Here is a 16,858-nt window from a genome sequence, read left to right on the forward strand (position 1 = left end):
TTATTTTGATCATTTAAAGTTGACTTCAATTGGGGTTGCATTTTTCACACTGTAGACACACACTATACCTTGAAATGCTTATATAATTTCTATTTTGACACTATTTCTCTTGAAATTAAATAGACCTTTTGTAATTTATCATGTCAAATCACCAGATGTAATTTCAGTTCGATATATCAGGTATTGTAGAGTTTGAGATGACCACAGAGGCATACCTCCAGGGGGGGGGGGGGGGGGGGGGGGGGGCAACCGTTGTTGATCGCCCCGGACAAGAGGTACATATGACCCAAAAACATACATCTAAAGGTGACCGTTCATTAGACCTATATTTTGAGCGAAATATCGAAAATAACGGTTTTATGATTATTAGATCGTGTTTCTCTTGAACCAAAAACAAATTTCTCAGTCGTTTAAAACAAATGGCAACATTTGGAGAGAAAAAAACCCCTTTCTATCGCTGGGGAGATGTCTAGCTAGGCCCAAAAACACATTTCCGTCATATTTTTGGACATATGTGCCATTCAGGAAATGAACCTTTTTTTTTATAAATATTAGCCACAAATATAAATTGTTCAGTAAAACAAATGGGAGTTTTGGCCAAAGCGCCAGATATGGAAAAATAATGTATTAATATACAACAAACTATTCAAACAGCCAAAAGTTCAAAGATTATGGCAAAATCACCTGTTCGATGATTAACAAAATATATATTTTAGACAGATCTCTCTCAAACATTTTAGACACAATTTTTCTTGCGATTGGCATCTGTCCAAAAATACGGGTTGGAACATTTTCATTTTGTCTAGAAATTATTTAACATGCAAGTTTCACACCAAATCTCCAATTTAATACTGACATAAAAAGTTATAAAGATTCAGACAATGAAACGTTTGCATTCAATGAACAAATGAAAATAAAGAGGCCATTTATTTGAGTGACAAATAAACTAAATGTGCAAAGGAAGTCAAAATAATTGACAAATTATTATGAGAATCAAATTAGTTTGTGAGGTGTTATGGCAAATTAAGACTGAACTTGGCATAGGCCACAGTGAATGAATGTCCAACTGAGGTCCAGTAAACAGTATTGTAAGGACGATTGTATTCTTTCCCAAGACCAGGCCACAGTGAATGAATGTCCAACTGAGGTCCAGTAAACAGTGTTGTAAGGACAATTGTATTCTTTCCCAAGACCCGTGGACTTCTTCCTTGTGTCTCATTTTACCAGAACGCCTCATCACATAACAGAAGGTCATCATCGACGAATGCCAAGTCAACCGTGAACACGTGCACAAACTCACAAACAAAAAGAAATAATGGACGCAATTATGACGGATTTACTAAAATAGGGCGAAAAATCTCACTTTGACCGATTCAATCAAAGTAGACTTAAAAAACGAGTAAATGGTGCAATAAAACACGATTTGACCGAATCAATAATATAATTATAATGGGTGCACATGGAAACATTAAAATCCCTGCAAGACAGCTGGAATGTCTGAGAGATCAGGGGCTTCTGATCGATAAGCGTACCTCCAGATTCATTGCCATGACGATCATGAGTAGATACCAAATACCGTACTCAGCAATAATGCTGAGCATTGAGAGTGAACCAGTCACAAACTGTACACTGCATGACAGGTACACTGGTAACTAGGGTTTGTTCAGTACACCCATGAATGACGCATAATGGGCTTTTTTTGCAGATAATATACCCTGACAAACTATGTGGCATAAATATAGATTACAAACTCCTAAATTCGGTATGAGGACACAAAATGTCCGCTTAATTCATTTATAATCTAAAACCGAAAAATCCCAAGAAGAGTTTTAATCAACTGCAGTATACCGTTCACAAACACGGCCTGCAATGCTGAAATAACGTCCATAAATCAAACGATCATGTCCCTTTTAGAGCAAATGATGGCGCTGTTGCAACGACACCTTCATGATCAAATCGGAAAAATATTGTGAAAATTCTATAGTTCTAAATTAACACCATGATCGAGGAGTGGGTTGGCTCCTGAGTATATCTATGGGAGGCTGATGCATCCCAAGTTTAGGGTTTTGATTGTCTTGCCGAATACCTTGGGCTGCAGGCCAAGGCATCCGCTGAAATGGCCGCCCTCGGCTTGCAGGTTGGACAACTTGAGACAAACGGAGACCGCTCGCAACTTGGGCACTTTGACACAGATACCGTTAGCGTTGCCCGCTGAAAAAGAAAATTAAGCAAACTAGTGTTAATAAAAAGAACTTGTGAAAACTGTTCAAAAATGGATGTTGTGATTCTGTGATGTCCACTGTCAGTAAACTTTCTCATTCTTCACTGCATGAGTTATGTCGCATTTAAAAGACATTGTTGCCATTTACTTTAATGTTGGCATTTACTGCTCTTCTGTGCATTGTGGTTTGCTATTATTTGGGAGGAAGAGGTATGGCAACGCGCGAGTCTGAAATTGAATACGGATGCCCATTCCCTCTCGGACGAAATGCGTCGATTGAGAAGTCAGACCCTTACACCATTAGACAAGAAGCACAATTTGCAAAAGCTAGTACGGATAAGCTTGGTTGAGTTCAAATGTTTAAAGGCAAACACGCACTAATTCCGAAACTGACAAAATTCATTTTTGTCACACCCGCCCATAATCTTACGTTGACGTCATTATGAAAATAACTATTTATGAACATTGCGCTGAGACTGTCAACAGAGGGCGTATCATGAGCACCACTGATCAAGGGATGATCATGGGGATAGACTTTACTATATGCACGCATGCGCGCAATTTAAGCAAAGCGGAATGGTATTACAATGCGCATTACCATTTTGGGGCCGATTTTATAAATTTGCTGATACAAACATATCGAGAAAAAAATCTATGTTTTATTCAAGAAAAAAAAAGTTAAAAGCACCCTGAATTTTACTAACCTGCGATTTTCTTTTCAAACACAGTGGAGCCGCGTACGGTGATCTTCAAATGAAGCCCCATCTCCTCGGGCAAAAATGTAGCCTCCACACAAGCTGTTAATAAAATGTGGCTTTTAAAAAATGGGCATAACTAGACTCGGGGATGGCAAAAGTGAGCACTTTATTACTAAAACTCTTAAAGTACGCCTCCACAAAATCGGCTTCCGCTCTGCTCCGATAACTAAGACCCATGTCAACTTACTATTTAAAAATACAAAGAAATACTCTACATTTTTTTAAGGATGACCTGAGTGGGTTTTCTTGTCCAATTTGTCAAATTTCATAGAAATGTCAGCGTGAAATTGAATTGAATAATAATTTTAAGAGCATTCACTTTGTCAGGAGTAAAATTCATGTTTGTTTCCTTTCAATTCAATTCAATTCAATTCAACTTCACATTTATTTCCATGCCTCATGAAGAAAAAATATATATATATGCACAAACTTTAGAGAAAAGGGTTAAACAATAAAGCAGTAAATATCAAATTAACAACAAAATAAAAGAAGCAAATAGAGCATGGGGCTGTTTTAATAAGCAGAAGCTTGTGGAAAACAGTCTGATAGAAACAACACAGGACAAACAAACAAACAAACAAACACCCCAACACCCCAACAAACAAAGACATTACAATGGGTAAGCAGACACGAGACAAGGAACATTCTGATGACAGACTCTAGGCAATAATTTGATGAAAAGATGGCAAAAGGCTCTATGAGCAAAATGATGACAAACCAAAAAAGCATGTGAGGAATTATAGAAACGCAGTATACTCAATCAGGAGAGAAGGAAGAAGGGAATTGTTTGTGTTCATATAAAGAATAAGAGGTGCGTTTGATGGGTCATTTTGGTTGGGCACAGACTGGAATACGGAATTAGTATTCGTTAATTAAATTGCACAAAGTGTCGAACGGTTCTACTTGGAGAATTCGACAACAAAGTTATTCCACAAACTCTTATGATGATAATTATTAAATTATACAAAAATGCCAGCCAATGTAATCTTACCATTGAATTCCACACGCTTCCAGAAGACTTTGAAGGAGGTTCCAGCGCAACACTTGGCAGTAAATCCCTCAACAGTGCACTTAGCACCTTTTGATTGCCGGCTTTCTGCATGAGAATGAGAGGAGTTAGCCTGGCCCTAATTCATGGTACTGCCAGGCAGTGAAAAAACACAGGATTTTCTGATAATTCACAAAGACACGCTAACTTCATAAAAGACTCAAACATTAGTGACAAAACAATTCAAATCTCCGTAAGTGCAATACAAAAAAAAACACGCACTGTAAATAGTGCCGGCTTTTTTTGCTTGGGCTTCATTTGTTTTCCTATCACTGAAAACGATTCTTACATGTTTCAAGCTCCGATTTCGTTATGGACGAAATCAATCACAATAAATGTCTCTGCCCTTAAATGTACCCATTTACTCCTGGATAGTGACAAAATGTCTTGCCCAAAGACATCCCCACACCCCCGATTACCTACAGATAGAGATCCATTCTTCAGCCATGGTGAATTTTAATCGCATGTTACACATTGACTAACACACTTATAAAACCTACCCTCTTGGACAAGCTCATGCAACACTCGGCGACCCTCGCGGAGTTTGGCCGCCAGTTCCTCGCCACTCACTCCTGCCTGCTCTTCTTCCATCAACTGTAAAGCCAACTCCTCGTGAATTTCGTCCAATACTCCTTCTTCCTGCGAACAATGAAAATAAATAGCGGTGCGAGTGCGGAAGGACCGTTCTAGTCCACTTCGCATTCCACCTGTGTATGATATTTAACAGTCCTTGTGACATGGGTTTGATTTGAGCTACTGTGCCCACATGCCCAACAGCCGAGATCAAATTGTATTGATAGGCAGGTCTGTTGATAGGATTCTTGGATCGAGTATTTCAAAGTGCCGAAAAGATGTTTAAAAATCAGTTGGAACTCGGCACGATGATGATTACTCGAACCCTCTCTGAAATTTACAAACACATTAAACATTCCAAAGGTATTTGACGAGCGGTCACTCTTTCCAAACCTGCGGAAGGTAATACAGGGAATGAGAGACCCACATCAAGTGTTCGGCCCGGGCGGGATTAGAAACCGGGTCATAATGAAGGCGAGGAAAGTACGCCAACCTAATCAACCAATAGGCCAAAATGTAATCGAATTAGGAAGCTGCGGTGGCGTCAATGTGGGGTACAAACTACCGTGAATATAATCTTATTAGCGTAACAAGTTGCCCTTCTTAAAAGATACATTAAATTTTACCTTCTTTTAAGTTTTAGATAGAAGTAAGTGGCGACACTTATTCAGTAACCTGACATTTTGTACTTTGCATATTGGCGTAGTTTTACATCAAACTCATTCATTCGAAAAAAAATGACCTGTAATTATTTCAACGTGCAGATACCTCTCTCTCTATCTCGTTTAATGCTTTGCGATTCTCTCGCAGTTTCGCTGCTAGGTCCTCTCCCGTCACACCCGCCTGCTCGTCTTCCAACAGCTGCAAGGCGAGTTCCTGATGCAAAGCCTCCAATCCCTCAGCCAGCATGACCAAATAAGGAAACCAATCTTTGTTGCTGTTTTCTACCAACTAAACCTTCTTACAAGGCATGCTTGACTTTGGAAAACTAACGGAGCGGCCAAGCCATGATAGCGCTTACAGCGGAGACTGCGCACAGTCTAGCCTTTGGGGTTTCGACTTGACTGAACCGCTATTGAAACTTGTATAAGGTGCATGTGCCATTGGTTATCTAAACTTATCTTGTAAATCAATTGCAAACAGAAATGCTGTGCAAGCCCTGGATACGATGTGAGGAAATTAAATATTTGACAAAATGAAAAAGGTTTTTTTCGTCAAGAACTTTCAGTGGGGTTTAGATAGGAATGGGTACAAATTACTTACATTTTCCTCAGCGTTGGAGCCCACAAGGAATGCTATCAGAGTAAACAAAACAAATAATATTGAATCCATTTAAATTGAACTCTTTCATTTTAACATTTAATAACAAGCTTTTATTATGGAAGCTGTCTTGCCAAGCCAAATTATTCCGAAGATTAGAATTAAATTAACGTTTGAAAGAGTTAGGAGCAACTTATACGAAAGACGGACCCCAGAGTCCAGTAAATTGAAAATTAGTACAACAAAAATCCAAATTTTATTTCAGTTATAGCGCCTTATACATTATAGCGGCGCGAATTTCCAACGTCACTCCGAATCGGGTACAACTCTGTTACAAACTGCATCGACGGCGACAAAGATATATCATTGTGTATGTTGGTATTTCCATAAATAAGGGTGCCAATGCATTTTATATGCATAACTTTATACATAAAGTACTTTCTGTACGCTTTGCAGTTTCAGTATGTGGTAAAGGTTTGTCCTTGTCACTCAAAACATGAATCGTATGACGAAAAACATTGTTTCATGTGTAACGGGGACACCAATTTTGGTGTCATCGTTACACGATTACACTAAAAAGGTTAGAAATTAATTTAACTCATGAAGTAAAAAAGTTGGTATGATTACATACTAAAAAAAATTGAGACATTTTCAAAGAAATACTAAAGATAAATGATACATACGGGTATACATGGTTTCACAGAGACACCGACCTCTAAATATGGAAATAATCACTATATTTTGTGCAGTATTAATCTTAAAATGTCTGAATTCATAATAAGTGTCATTTATTAGCTTATGAATTGTGTGGAATTCAGAAATTTTCAAAGAAAGCTAATAGATACGGCACACAAAAAATTTGCTTCACACTGTGACGGACATTGGGGGACACCATGGTGTCCCCCGTTACACGTGAAACAAGCAACTTATCATTTGCACCATATTTCTTAAGCCTGTCATTGGAAAGTCAAACGTTCATAACAGACACAAGTGTATTTTAATGCTTTGTATAAAATGTGAATTTTAGACATTTTCAATGAAAACCAACATAAATAATTATGGCAACGAAATCACCAATTTCACGTGTTACAGGAATGGCGTCCATATTACACGTGAAACAATGCTTTCCATCATGTAAGAGGAAAATCAAGTCCAAAAATGAAAAATGGATGTTTAAAGTACTAAGATCATCCAGTCCTATACACATTTAAACCGCAAAGGTTAAAGAAAATATTTTGCATCCAACCTTTACAACAATGTCACACTTTGGACCCTTAGGCCTACTTATGGATTTGAAAAGGTAAAATGAATTGGTATTAGTACATGATTCATTATTTTGTTTTAGCTCCAACCAAATCATATTAACTAGGTATAATGATGAAATCTTCCCAACAATTGTTGCTTCCATTTCAACAGCATATGATAAACAGCAGTAGGCCTATTCTTACCTGCCAACACCAAGCAGATCAACGCAGTTACATTGAATCGACACATGTTGTCAGTGATGTTGCCTGAGTTTTTACTCAATGTTCAAGACGAAAACGGTTTGTTTGGTGCAATAACTGTTGTCAGTTTCAAGTGCTCGCGGTTTGTGAATAGTCTCAACTCTCCTTATAGTCATTCGTCCTTTCCACAGACCCATTTTATTTATTTTTGTCCACTTTCTTTTACATAAATTATGGGCCATCTACAGAGATATATTAATGGCTTGAGAAGTAGGCCCCATAAATACTTTCGAGAAAAGTCCCTGAAAATAATTTGGGATTTCCTTTAATCTATCAACCATCAGGCAAGCAGTAATTTTCAATTCTATTGTAAATTATTCATGAAAAATGGAACAAAGTTTGACCGATCTACAAAATAGACCGCATGGTCTTCGAGACGAATAGGCTGATCATATGCATGGACTTAGCCCACTTTATTGTTTTAACCATCCCTCTCTGGCTGGCAATTCAGGTACACCATTCACAAGTCAAAATCAATCAAGTGACCAAAAATTCCTTTCTTAATTTGATATCTATGCCTTAATTGACTACAGGTGATTGTTTATACGCAATAATTGTTTTAAGTTATACCTCGTTTGTCTGTACTGTAGATGGAATTTGACTAGTCAAAGAGTGTTTATACGAATCATGACCCGACTGTTTTTCCTGTAGTCTGTATAATGCGTGGCAGGGGAAGTGGACCGATTTTTGGTTTGACTATCTGTGACTGATCAAATCATGCAATGTATTGGTATGCGGCATTGAAATTCCAACTGTTTGCAAATTTTGAATGAAACTAAAGTAGCAGAGTTGTGCTCTTATCTACATTCACCATGTATTTTCCCTCCACAACTTTAACTTGTTTGTACCACTTTTAACCCTAAAAGGGCCGGGTTATTTTGACCATCTCTCAGCCGGGGGGGGGGGGGGCCTAAGATCTCGGCCATCGAGTGACGACAATTTTGAAAATTGGTACATGCATAGAGCAACTCTTCATAAACATACCCAAGAAATTTCATGACTAAATGTTAAAGGGTTTTGGAATAATGGCTAATAAATCATTCATATGTGCGAATGGTAATTTTGCTCTGTGTACACGACGTATATGGGAAAATTCAGTTTACACGGCGCGTAGCGCCGGAAAAGTTATGTTTTTGGTATCAAAAGATGCGCAAGGATCGAGGCTAAAAAGTTATAACAGCTCGGGTCGTGAAAAAAAAATTAAAGGCTATCGCGGAAAAAGTTGGGGGGGGGGGGGGGGGCGGATTCCGCCCCGGCCCTTTTAGGGTTAAGGTTGTGGTAGTTAGGGTCGGATGCATGGGGTGGGGGTCCAACCAAGAGGGGAGGGGTCCTATGTGTATGCATAGTCGGTATATTGCAATATTCGCTGCCATTTCACGTGAATGAAATTATTCAATAGAAATATAGGTTACTGTGGCATCTAGCACAGAAAAACAGGGTTCATACTTTATGTATATATTTATTTTACAAATTTGTCGCTACGGCCGCGGAAGATCAAGAAATAGATCCTTCGATCCCCGGCGGATCTTTGTTACTGACGCGTCGCATGATATCCACTGGATTAAGGAAACTAATTAATTCCAGGTCATGGAAGTCGGTTAATTCAAGCAACGATGAATTGCACTGATGGGCGTCTCAAACGGACTTTCATAACTCCATTTTTCTCTTCATCTTTGTAACCCAAACCGTTTACCCGTTGTATATCGGTAAATACAGGGCGAGTCAAAAAAGCGAAACCCAAATCTGAGGACCTCTGTTTAAGTGAAGTTCTGCATGTAGCGCCTCCAAAATCTAGGATATGAAATCCCAATTAATAATCTTTCTTTTAGTAAAAAACAAATCATTCAAATCACTCATGTACCTTTGAAGTTACAGAATTTTAAACACAACCACCGTTATAAAGTTCTGTCCACGGATCTTTGAACGGCGTCACGGCGTCCTGGAGACCAGGCTTGGGGCGTGGGGGGGGGGGGACTGCTGGCTTCCTTCTATGCCGGTATTCATTTGTCTGCCCCCCCCCCCCCCCATCCAGCCAACCGCTCCTCCCCAACACCCCTTCAATAATACAATATTAAGTCATACAGTTTGTTTGTTTCTTTCGCCGCGGGGTTCCTCTTTCTTATTCGCTATCTTTTTATCCACTTTTTTCTCTCGGCATTTCGAGTCTTGTCAAAGATATCTTGCACTCAAAAGAAAACAAATATAAATAATTGAGTGATTTTCTACAGTCTTGTAACTAGATTCATATCGATTCTTTTAAAACGGTATATATTACTATAATAATGAATGCATCAGTTTTGTCCAAGGAAGGTAATTAACTTATCCGACTATAATCTAATTCAGTATTATACTGAATTAGTTAAAATTTACACAACTAAACGTTTGGTATATGGATACAAAACCTGGATTAATTTGGCTCAGCTTAATCCCGTGAATTCAGGTATAATTTAATAAACAAACACCTGTAATCTCATTTGTTTTGTAAATGAATATGGGTTTATATGGATAAACTACATGTCTAGCCGTCTTTTTCCTCATGTTTTTATGGAACTGTTTATATTATTAAACAAAAGGGGCCGGGCAAACTTTCTTTGTCTGGTACTAAACAGTAATGTGAGCGCGGAATCATGGGCCCGCTAATTAAAGGGACCCGAAAATTTTAGATTCTAGACGTACTGTGATGCAATTACGTTTTTGAGCAAAGTTTTAAAGATTAATATAAGGAGAATTCATTGCATTTTGTTTACTTTGCTCTTATAAAGTTCTCATACTCAATGTTGAGAACCATGTAAAATACTTTGGAAAAGGGATTCTTATGACATAAATTGAAATTTGTTTACTAAACCTCCCGTAACGTGTTGTCAAAACTTGAAATTTAAGTTTATCAATATCAGGTACGAGTATAGAACAAACTATTTGAGCATAAGTGGAAATCAGTGTAATTTATTCGAAGTAAAACTATAACAATAGAGCTATAGCATTGCAACTCCACAGCTTAACGAAAGAAAGAAATCCACGAAATTGTCTTTGTTTCAAATCAGTCAAGTTTCTGTACACTGGGGACTTAATTTTTTTCTCCGTTACGACCAAAAAAAAAATCATTGACAACATTGTTTTCCTTCAAATTAGGTTTTGCCCTTCACCGACGTTTGTTTTCCTTGATACTTCATAGGTTTATTTTATCAGTCACGACCAATCACAAGGCAAAATTTCCGATCCAGTACAAGTGGTATTTTATACTGGTGACGACAATTATCTGTCTTAATATCTCACAGGCTTATTACAGTAGTTCATGTCCAATCACTAGACTAGGCGAAACGTCTATGCACGTCTGTGTGTTGTTCCTACGTTGTCAATAGTTATAGAGAGATTTTCTGTAGACATGGACTGGGCTGGTTTCCACTCGCGCGAGAACAAACAGCTAGTTTTTGACGACGACAACATTATGTTGTTTGAATACTTCTATTAGTTATGACCAACCGCTGGGCGAAAATTCAATCCATCCGTACCAGGGGCGGATCCAGGAATTTTTGCAGGGGGGGGGGGGTTTCATCAGCAAATCATTGCTGAAATGTAGACAGGTTGACTTCTCAAAATCAAGGGGGGGGGGGGGTCTCGTACCATACTTTCAATGGAGGCGCTGTTCAAATCTCACTATTATTAACACTATATTGCAGAATAGTGTACAAATACACCCTGACCAAGCTGGCTCTATTTTGTGCACAGGTTGAGTACAATTTTTTTTTGTCAGATCAGGTTTTTTCGCATTATTTTCAATGAATTTCTTTATATTACAAACAAATTGACAGAGATGTAGGGGGGGGGTGTTGATTTCTCACTGGATCCGTGCCTGAGTACGACACGTATTTAATACACGGGCGTCCTATGAAGGGGGGGGGGGTGCCATCATGAAATCTGCCGACGGACCGTCACGCAAAATGAGTGAAATTGATAATTTCCGCCCAAAATGATCCCTTTAATTCCATTTCTAATTTCCTCCACAAATATGTGAATGGTTAATTATGTTGATTACTTTGAATGGATTTATTTTTTTCAGTGGGATAACTTCTACTAGAAAGGTAAATCTTCACAATTTTGCCCTATTTATTGAAATGTTTTGGACATTTGCTCATCGCCAAAACTGCGTGTACACGCATACGTGTGCGCATACATTGTTCCCTAATCCCAGACTGTGTTGTTTCTGCGCATAGTCATAAAGATTTTCTGCAGACTGGGACTTCATTTCGGGAGGTTTTTCTCCGTGGTGGCACACATTAATGTACGGCGACGACAACAATTGTTTGTTTCTTATAGGCTATTTTATTCTAAGGCAGAATTTCAATCCATACGACAGGTATTTAATAAGTGATTGTTCGTGCAAGTGTGTGTGTTGTTTCTGCGTGTTCAATAGTCAGGAAGAATTTCTGTAGACTGTGACTTCATTTAGGCAGGTTTTTTTTTCCCGTGATGACTAAAATTACTTTATTGTTACGACAACAATTGTTTATCTTAATATCTAATAGGGTTGTTTTACTAATCATGTCAATCACTTGGCGACATTTCAATCCGGTACGGCAAATATGTAATTAGTTATGTTCCCATTATTGTAGAACTGTGTTGAAGATTCAATGCACATCTTCCATAAACCCATCGGTGAATTTATGCTCATCAACTTTTTAACTACATTTTGTATTTGGATGTGGGTATTGTTTTCATTCAATAGTCCCGACTGTCTTTAATACAATTCAGATAATACAGGTTTCTATGAAATCGAAAACAATTATAAAAGTACAAGCCTCAGTGTTCGTTAATTACCAACTATCACCAAAGATATTTTATTGAACTCAAAATATTGATGGCATTCTATCATAACTGACACAAAAAAAATTGGAAAAATATGAAAAAAAAAGAAAAAACTGACACAAATTAATAATGCTGCAAGTACGCGTTAAATCAACCACCACCATCCCATCACCTGATTAAACAGCCAGAGTAAATTCTTGATTGCAAGATCATATGCATGTTAGCGTATCTTTTAAAAACAAATTCCGTATGCAAATTAGGATAATCATTTGGTGCGTGGCCTTGCTTTAAATCAGCGTTTGTTTTGTATGTGATGCCTGGAGTAAAAACATAATTAATTCGTCGCGGCAAGAGATCGGAAAAACACGATGCGTGGCCTGTTTTTGTTATGTGGCTATGTCCAGGGCTTACGACGATCTTTCCCTTTCTCTGTTATACACTCGTGAGGTTTTTATAATAAGCTTAGTTTTGAAGGCACAATAAAGTAAAAGGAGAGAGAGCGAAAATGTAATCAACAATATACGAGATGGAGCAATAAATAATTTTGGAAGTCTTTTCATAAAGTTTTCCCCAAGGTAATTACTTCCTAAATTGACGCCGTATTTAACCACGAGCGACTTTAATATTAAACCATCTCTGTAACGTGCAGGATTTATTTCTACGGGATCCTGATACAGCCCATATTGAGGGTAGCCACGGTAAACCCAATCGCCTTGGGTTTGAAGGCGAAACAGCCTCTGAAATGTCCGCCCTCAACTCGGAAGTTATTAAGGTTGAGGCAGAGAGAGACGACACGGATCTCCGGAACACCCACGCAGATATCGCCAGGATTTTCAGCTGCAAAGAGATTGCATACAAGGGTTTCAATTGAGAAGTCATTTTCGATCGTGGTTCCTGAATCCATTTCATAAAATGTAAACTGCTGAAAGGGATGGTGCCCGACTAGTTTATTATGGATTCGCGTGCAATCCAAACCTCATTCTTTATATTTTTTCAATGTGGCTTAAACATTATGGGCATGTTTAATCTGACAGGTTTAAAATTATTCATCAGAGCAAACTGGTGTTAATTTGTAATAACACTCTGTGTCTTTGCTTTCACTTCTACTCGCATGTTCCGAAAATTTAGACTTTACCTCGCTTTCAATTTAATATCATTGGCTGACTCGTAAATAAAGTCTGTAATCCAAGACTAGATGTAAATTTGCATCTCAAGTGACATTACAGCGTCCTCAGTAACTTAAAATATTGAAAAGGGTGTATTTTAGTTTCTAACATTTCAAAAGATGAATACTTGTCAAAAAAAGTTTGTGTGCATTTTCATAACATAAGGGCACAAAAAATAACACCATGCAGTTGTCTTAATAAAAATTGATGAACTTGCGCTTGTAAGTGAGGGGTAATAGAAACTCTTTTGCTTACCTGAAACGGTTCTGTCCAGAAGGTTCAATCCGCTGACGCTGATTCGCAAGTGGACCCCCACCTGTTCAGGTAGATATTCAGCCAACACACAAGCTGAAAAAGAGAATATAGTTTTATACAAGAAACCCATCTATGGTCGGTAATACGGTGTTTTTGTGCACGCAGGTAGGACATAAATCGGGGGGATAAGGCAGCGGGCAATAAAACGAGATGGTATTATGTTGGCATTGTTAGGCCTACATGATTATTAAGCAGAGGAAATGCAGCATGTGCATGGTTGGGTCAATCTCTAAGAAATATTTTGTTGTAGTGGACGCATATGAAGTCGAGATAAGTACATTGGGGCCGTATCATAAGTCCGATATGCCTTATAAGTCCGAAAATTCGGACTCATGAGGCGTCGGGCTTATGAGGCATAAATTCTGACTCATAGGTCCGACGCCTCATAAGTCCGACGCCTCATAAGTCCGACAATGGACAAACGCTGTTTCGGACTTATGAGGCGTCGGACTTATGCGGCGTCGGACCTATGAGGTGGAATCAATAAATGTTATGCCTCACAAGTCTAACGCCTCATAAGTCCGACGCCTATTGAGGCGTCGGACCTATGTGGCGTCGGACCTATGTGGCGTCGGACTTATGAGCGGACCCCAGTACATTAATGAGAAGTGGTATAGCAGGTCATGTAGATGTGACCATGGAAGCAATTGCACATTATCTAGTCCCAAGTTACTATTTGCATGTTCAAGGTGAAAATGTTCCATTGTTCACCCCACACATTGACTTGTGGTTTATAACCATGACCGGACTTAAGCTGTACTTGGTTACAACTACTTGGAAAACAACGTTGTCTTTGTTATCATTAAATAAACAAAATAAGTCAAATTGTTACCGTTTAGGTTGTAAGTTTTGAAGAAAACTCTGAAGGATGTTCCAGCGCAGCAGTTAGCGGAATATTCCGTCACGGTGCAGCCAGCGCCACGGGTGTCGAGCGAACGGGAATCTGCAATACAAATTAGTTTATTTAGTTTTCCTTAAACAGACATGACACTTGATGCACGCTTCTGCAGTTTCGGCGTTTCTATGCAACACATGAACGGCCCCCAAAGTTTGTTCATTTTATTTGAAACCGTTTTGTGCATCAGTGTTCTTCTCACTGATTGGAGTTTTAAAAGTGCCTTATTAAACTTACCCTCCGCTACTTCGTTGAGCACCCTAGCGAGTTCTTGGCCCGTCATTGATGCCAGTTCCTTTTCAAGGAGTTGTTCTATAACCTCTCTTTCCATCTCGTTCAATTCTCGGCGATTCTCGCGGAGTTTGGCCGCCAGTTCCTCGCCGGTGATCCCCGCTTGTTCTTCCTCCAGCAGCTGCTGAGCCAATTCCGCATGCATCTCGTCCAATGTGCGTCTTTCCTGAGCATGAACAAAATAACGATTGGAAATGGAAATGCAAGGAGATAATATTGGTTCCTGTCGACAATTGATCATTCGATTGTTATCTGCAGTTCCTACCGACAATGCCAATGGGTGGTGTAAAACCGATTAGGCCTATACTTACTAATTTTGGAGAATTTGTATTTTCTATTTGAATAAGAAATTAATATTTCAGTCATTTAATACTTGTTTTATCAAATAATGCCTTGCTATACATGTGTTTATCAGTAAAAGCATTCCATCCACTCCCACCCTTCAAAAGAAAGTCTTTTCATGGATTTGGTCTACACAATGATCCGGACTTGTCCATTCAACAAAACCGGGTTTTTATTTATACATTAGTAGCCTACTCCCCTTTCTCACAAGTGACGCTCATCTTCAAGTGATAGGTCTTGGGCATAAACAAACAACGCGTCCTCCACAAGTCAGCCAAATCTAAATTAAGTTCCTATGTGTAATCTCAATAATAGCAGGCCCATATTTAATATTACAAATTACAGCTGAATTGGTAATTATAGCCCACGAATATCAGAATACTACGTGTACACATTTGGACAGACTTCGGCGGAAAACTCAGTACGAGAAAGTACGAGATCTCGAGACAAATCACGGTCGCACATCAAACCACACCTAACATGTACTTCCGACATAAACTAAAGGGTGTAAGCCTGTTACACAGAAAAGTCTTTACTGATGACACCATGGAGGTAGGTTTCGCACAACATAAGATAAATTCATACTCACTTCAGCAGCACTGGCGTCCATTGCGAAAGCTATATAGGGAAAAGATATAATAGCAGAGTACGTTTCTTAAGATTCACATACAAACTAGTTTCATGTGTTACTTTTGGTATGTCTTTTGGCTATATATTGATGTCGCAATGGAAAAGCTCATAATAACGTAATCGTGGGCGTTGACTGAATTGGCGTAGCCGTACTTCACTTGCCTTCCTTCACTTTGACCAGGGATTGAAATCCCACCCGGTTTTCATTTTCCACGAATAAAAAAGTTTTTATAGAACCTCAAAAATTACAGTATTCTCCCTAAATCTTCTCCTACCATAGTACCAAGGGAACCCTCTGGCAACAAGTCAAATTAATTTACATAGAGTTAAGTACATTCGACTCTCGTTACTGCGAGCTCGGTTAGGCGGATTTTCCGGTTAAGACGAGCATATTTTGCCAGTCGTGTTTCGCCAGTGAAGACGTAAGGGAAGGGGAATATATTTCACGTCTGCATGGTCGATAACTAAATAAAATGACATGAAGCGATACAAATAGTGTACTTATACTTACACGCCAGTATGATGCAGATGACTAACTGAGTGACACAGACAGTACGCATGGTGGCTAGAATAGGAACTACTGATAACTTGATAAAGAAATCTGAAGAACTGATCGATCAAGCGTTATTCGTAGTTTTTCACTTAATCATCTCTAGTTTTCTGTGCTTCTTTCTTTATAGATTATCTTCACCAATTAATTCACACCAGGATAATGTACCAGATCAATACAATCATCGAGGAACCAACAAGTAGTATCGAATTATACCAATGGTGTTTTCAGTAATCGTATACCATAAGGCGTGCTAGGATTTAGCATTTTAAAATTTAACTCTGCATTATTGATTCAGTTTCTTAAACTTCGGCGAGACGGTTAGACTAATTTGCAATTTATCCTGCTCATTTACGGATGAAAGTATCAAAATGGGATCACAAGCTTAAAATAACGGCGCCTATGTGCATAATTAGTCTGCTTCGTTTTACGGATTTTGTCTGCAACAAATTTTCTGGTGAAATAATTATAATCATCGACGAGGCAACAAAAGGGAATTAG

The 16,858-nt window shown here is 38.6% G+C and overlaps 2 protein-coding genes across 3 annotated transcripts; both read right to left on the reverse strand.

Annotated features, from left to right (window-relative positions):
• Positions 1 to 895: 895 nt before the first annotated feature.
• Positions 896 to 7,471, reverse strand: LOC119725760. Of its 2 annotated transcripts, XM_038197319.1 has the most exons (7): positions 7,309 to 7,471; positions 5,864 to 5,895; positions 5,369 to 5,497; positions 4,528 to 4,666; positions 3,971 to 4,075; positions 2,926 to 3,018; positions 896 to 2,211 (listed from the first exon to the last, which is right to left on the reverse strand). In XM_038197319.1, exons 1-7 carry the CDS (start codon positions 7,352 to 7,354, stop codon positions 2,033 to 2,035), a joined length of 723 nt encoding a protein of 240 aa, XP_038053247.1. In that variant the 5' UTR covers positions 7,355 to 7,471; the 3' UTR covers positions 896 to 2,032. The 2 variants fall into 2 exon arrangements, with proteins under 2 accessions (XP_038053247.1, XP_038053248.1); XM_038197320.1 differs by lacking the exon at positions 5,369 to 5,497.
• A 4,701-nt stretch (positions 7,472 to 12,172) lies between these two features.
• Positions 12,173 to 16,806, reverse strand: LOC119725761. Its single transcript, XM_038197321.1, has 6 exons — positions 16,319 to 16,806; positions 15,767 to 15,795; positions 14,782 to 15,001; positions 14,482 to 14,592; positions 13,590 to 13,682; positions 12,173 to 13,005 (listed from the first exon to the last, which is right to left on the reverse strand). The coding sequence occupies exons 1-6, from the start codon at positions 16,365 to 16,367 to the stop codon at positions 12,827 to 12,829; spliced, it is 681 nt and encodes a 226-aa protein (XP_038053249.1). The 5' UTR covers positions 16,368 to 16,806; the 3' UTR covers positions 12,173 to 12,826.
• Positions 16,807 to 16,858: the final 52 nt, after the last annotated feature.

Source organism: Patiria miniata, unplaced genomic scaffold (assembly GCF_015706575.1).
Source record: "Patiria miniata isolate m_02_andy unplaced genomic scaffold, ASM1570657v1 HiC_scaffold_19, whole genome shotgun sequence".
NCBI lineage: Eukaryota > Metazoa > Echinodermata > Asteroidea > Valvatida > Asterinidae > Patiria > Patiria miniata.

Excerpts from the sequence above, each read along its gene's own strand:
- LOC119725760 (XM_038197319.1), bottom strand. The coding sequence starts at position 7,354 with ATGTGTCGATTCAATGTAACTGCGTTGATCTGCTTGGTGTTGGCAG. Across the intron at positions 5,896-7,308 it reads GATCTGCTTGGTGTTGGCAG|CATTCCTTGTGGGCTCCAAC; the intron begins GTAAGAATAGGC and ends TTACTCTGATAG. Across the intron at positions 3,019-3,970 it reads GAAGCGTGTGGAATTCAATG|CTTGTGTGGAGGCTACATTT; the intron begins GTAAGATTACAT and ends TTTTATTAACAG.
- LOC119725761 (XM_038197321.1), bottom strand. The coding sequence starts at position 16,367 with ATGCGTACTGTCTGTGTCACTCAGTTAGTCATCTGCATCATACTGGCG. Across the intron at positions 15,796-16,318 it reads CATCTGCATCATACTGGCGT|CTTTCGCAATGGACGCCAGT; the intron begins GTAAGTATAAGT and ends TTCCCTATATAG. Across the intron at positions 13,006-13,589 it reads TCTGGACAGAACCGTTTCAG|CTGAAAATCCTGGCGATATC; the intron begins GTAAGCAAAAGA and ends ATCTCTTTGCAG.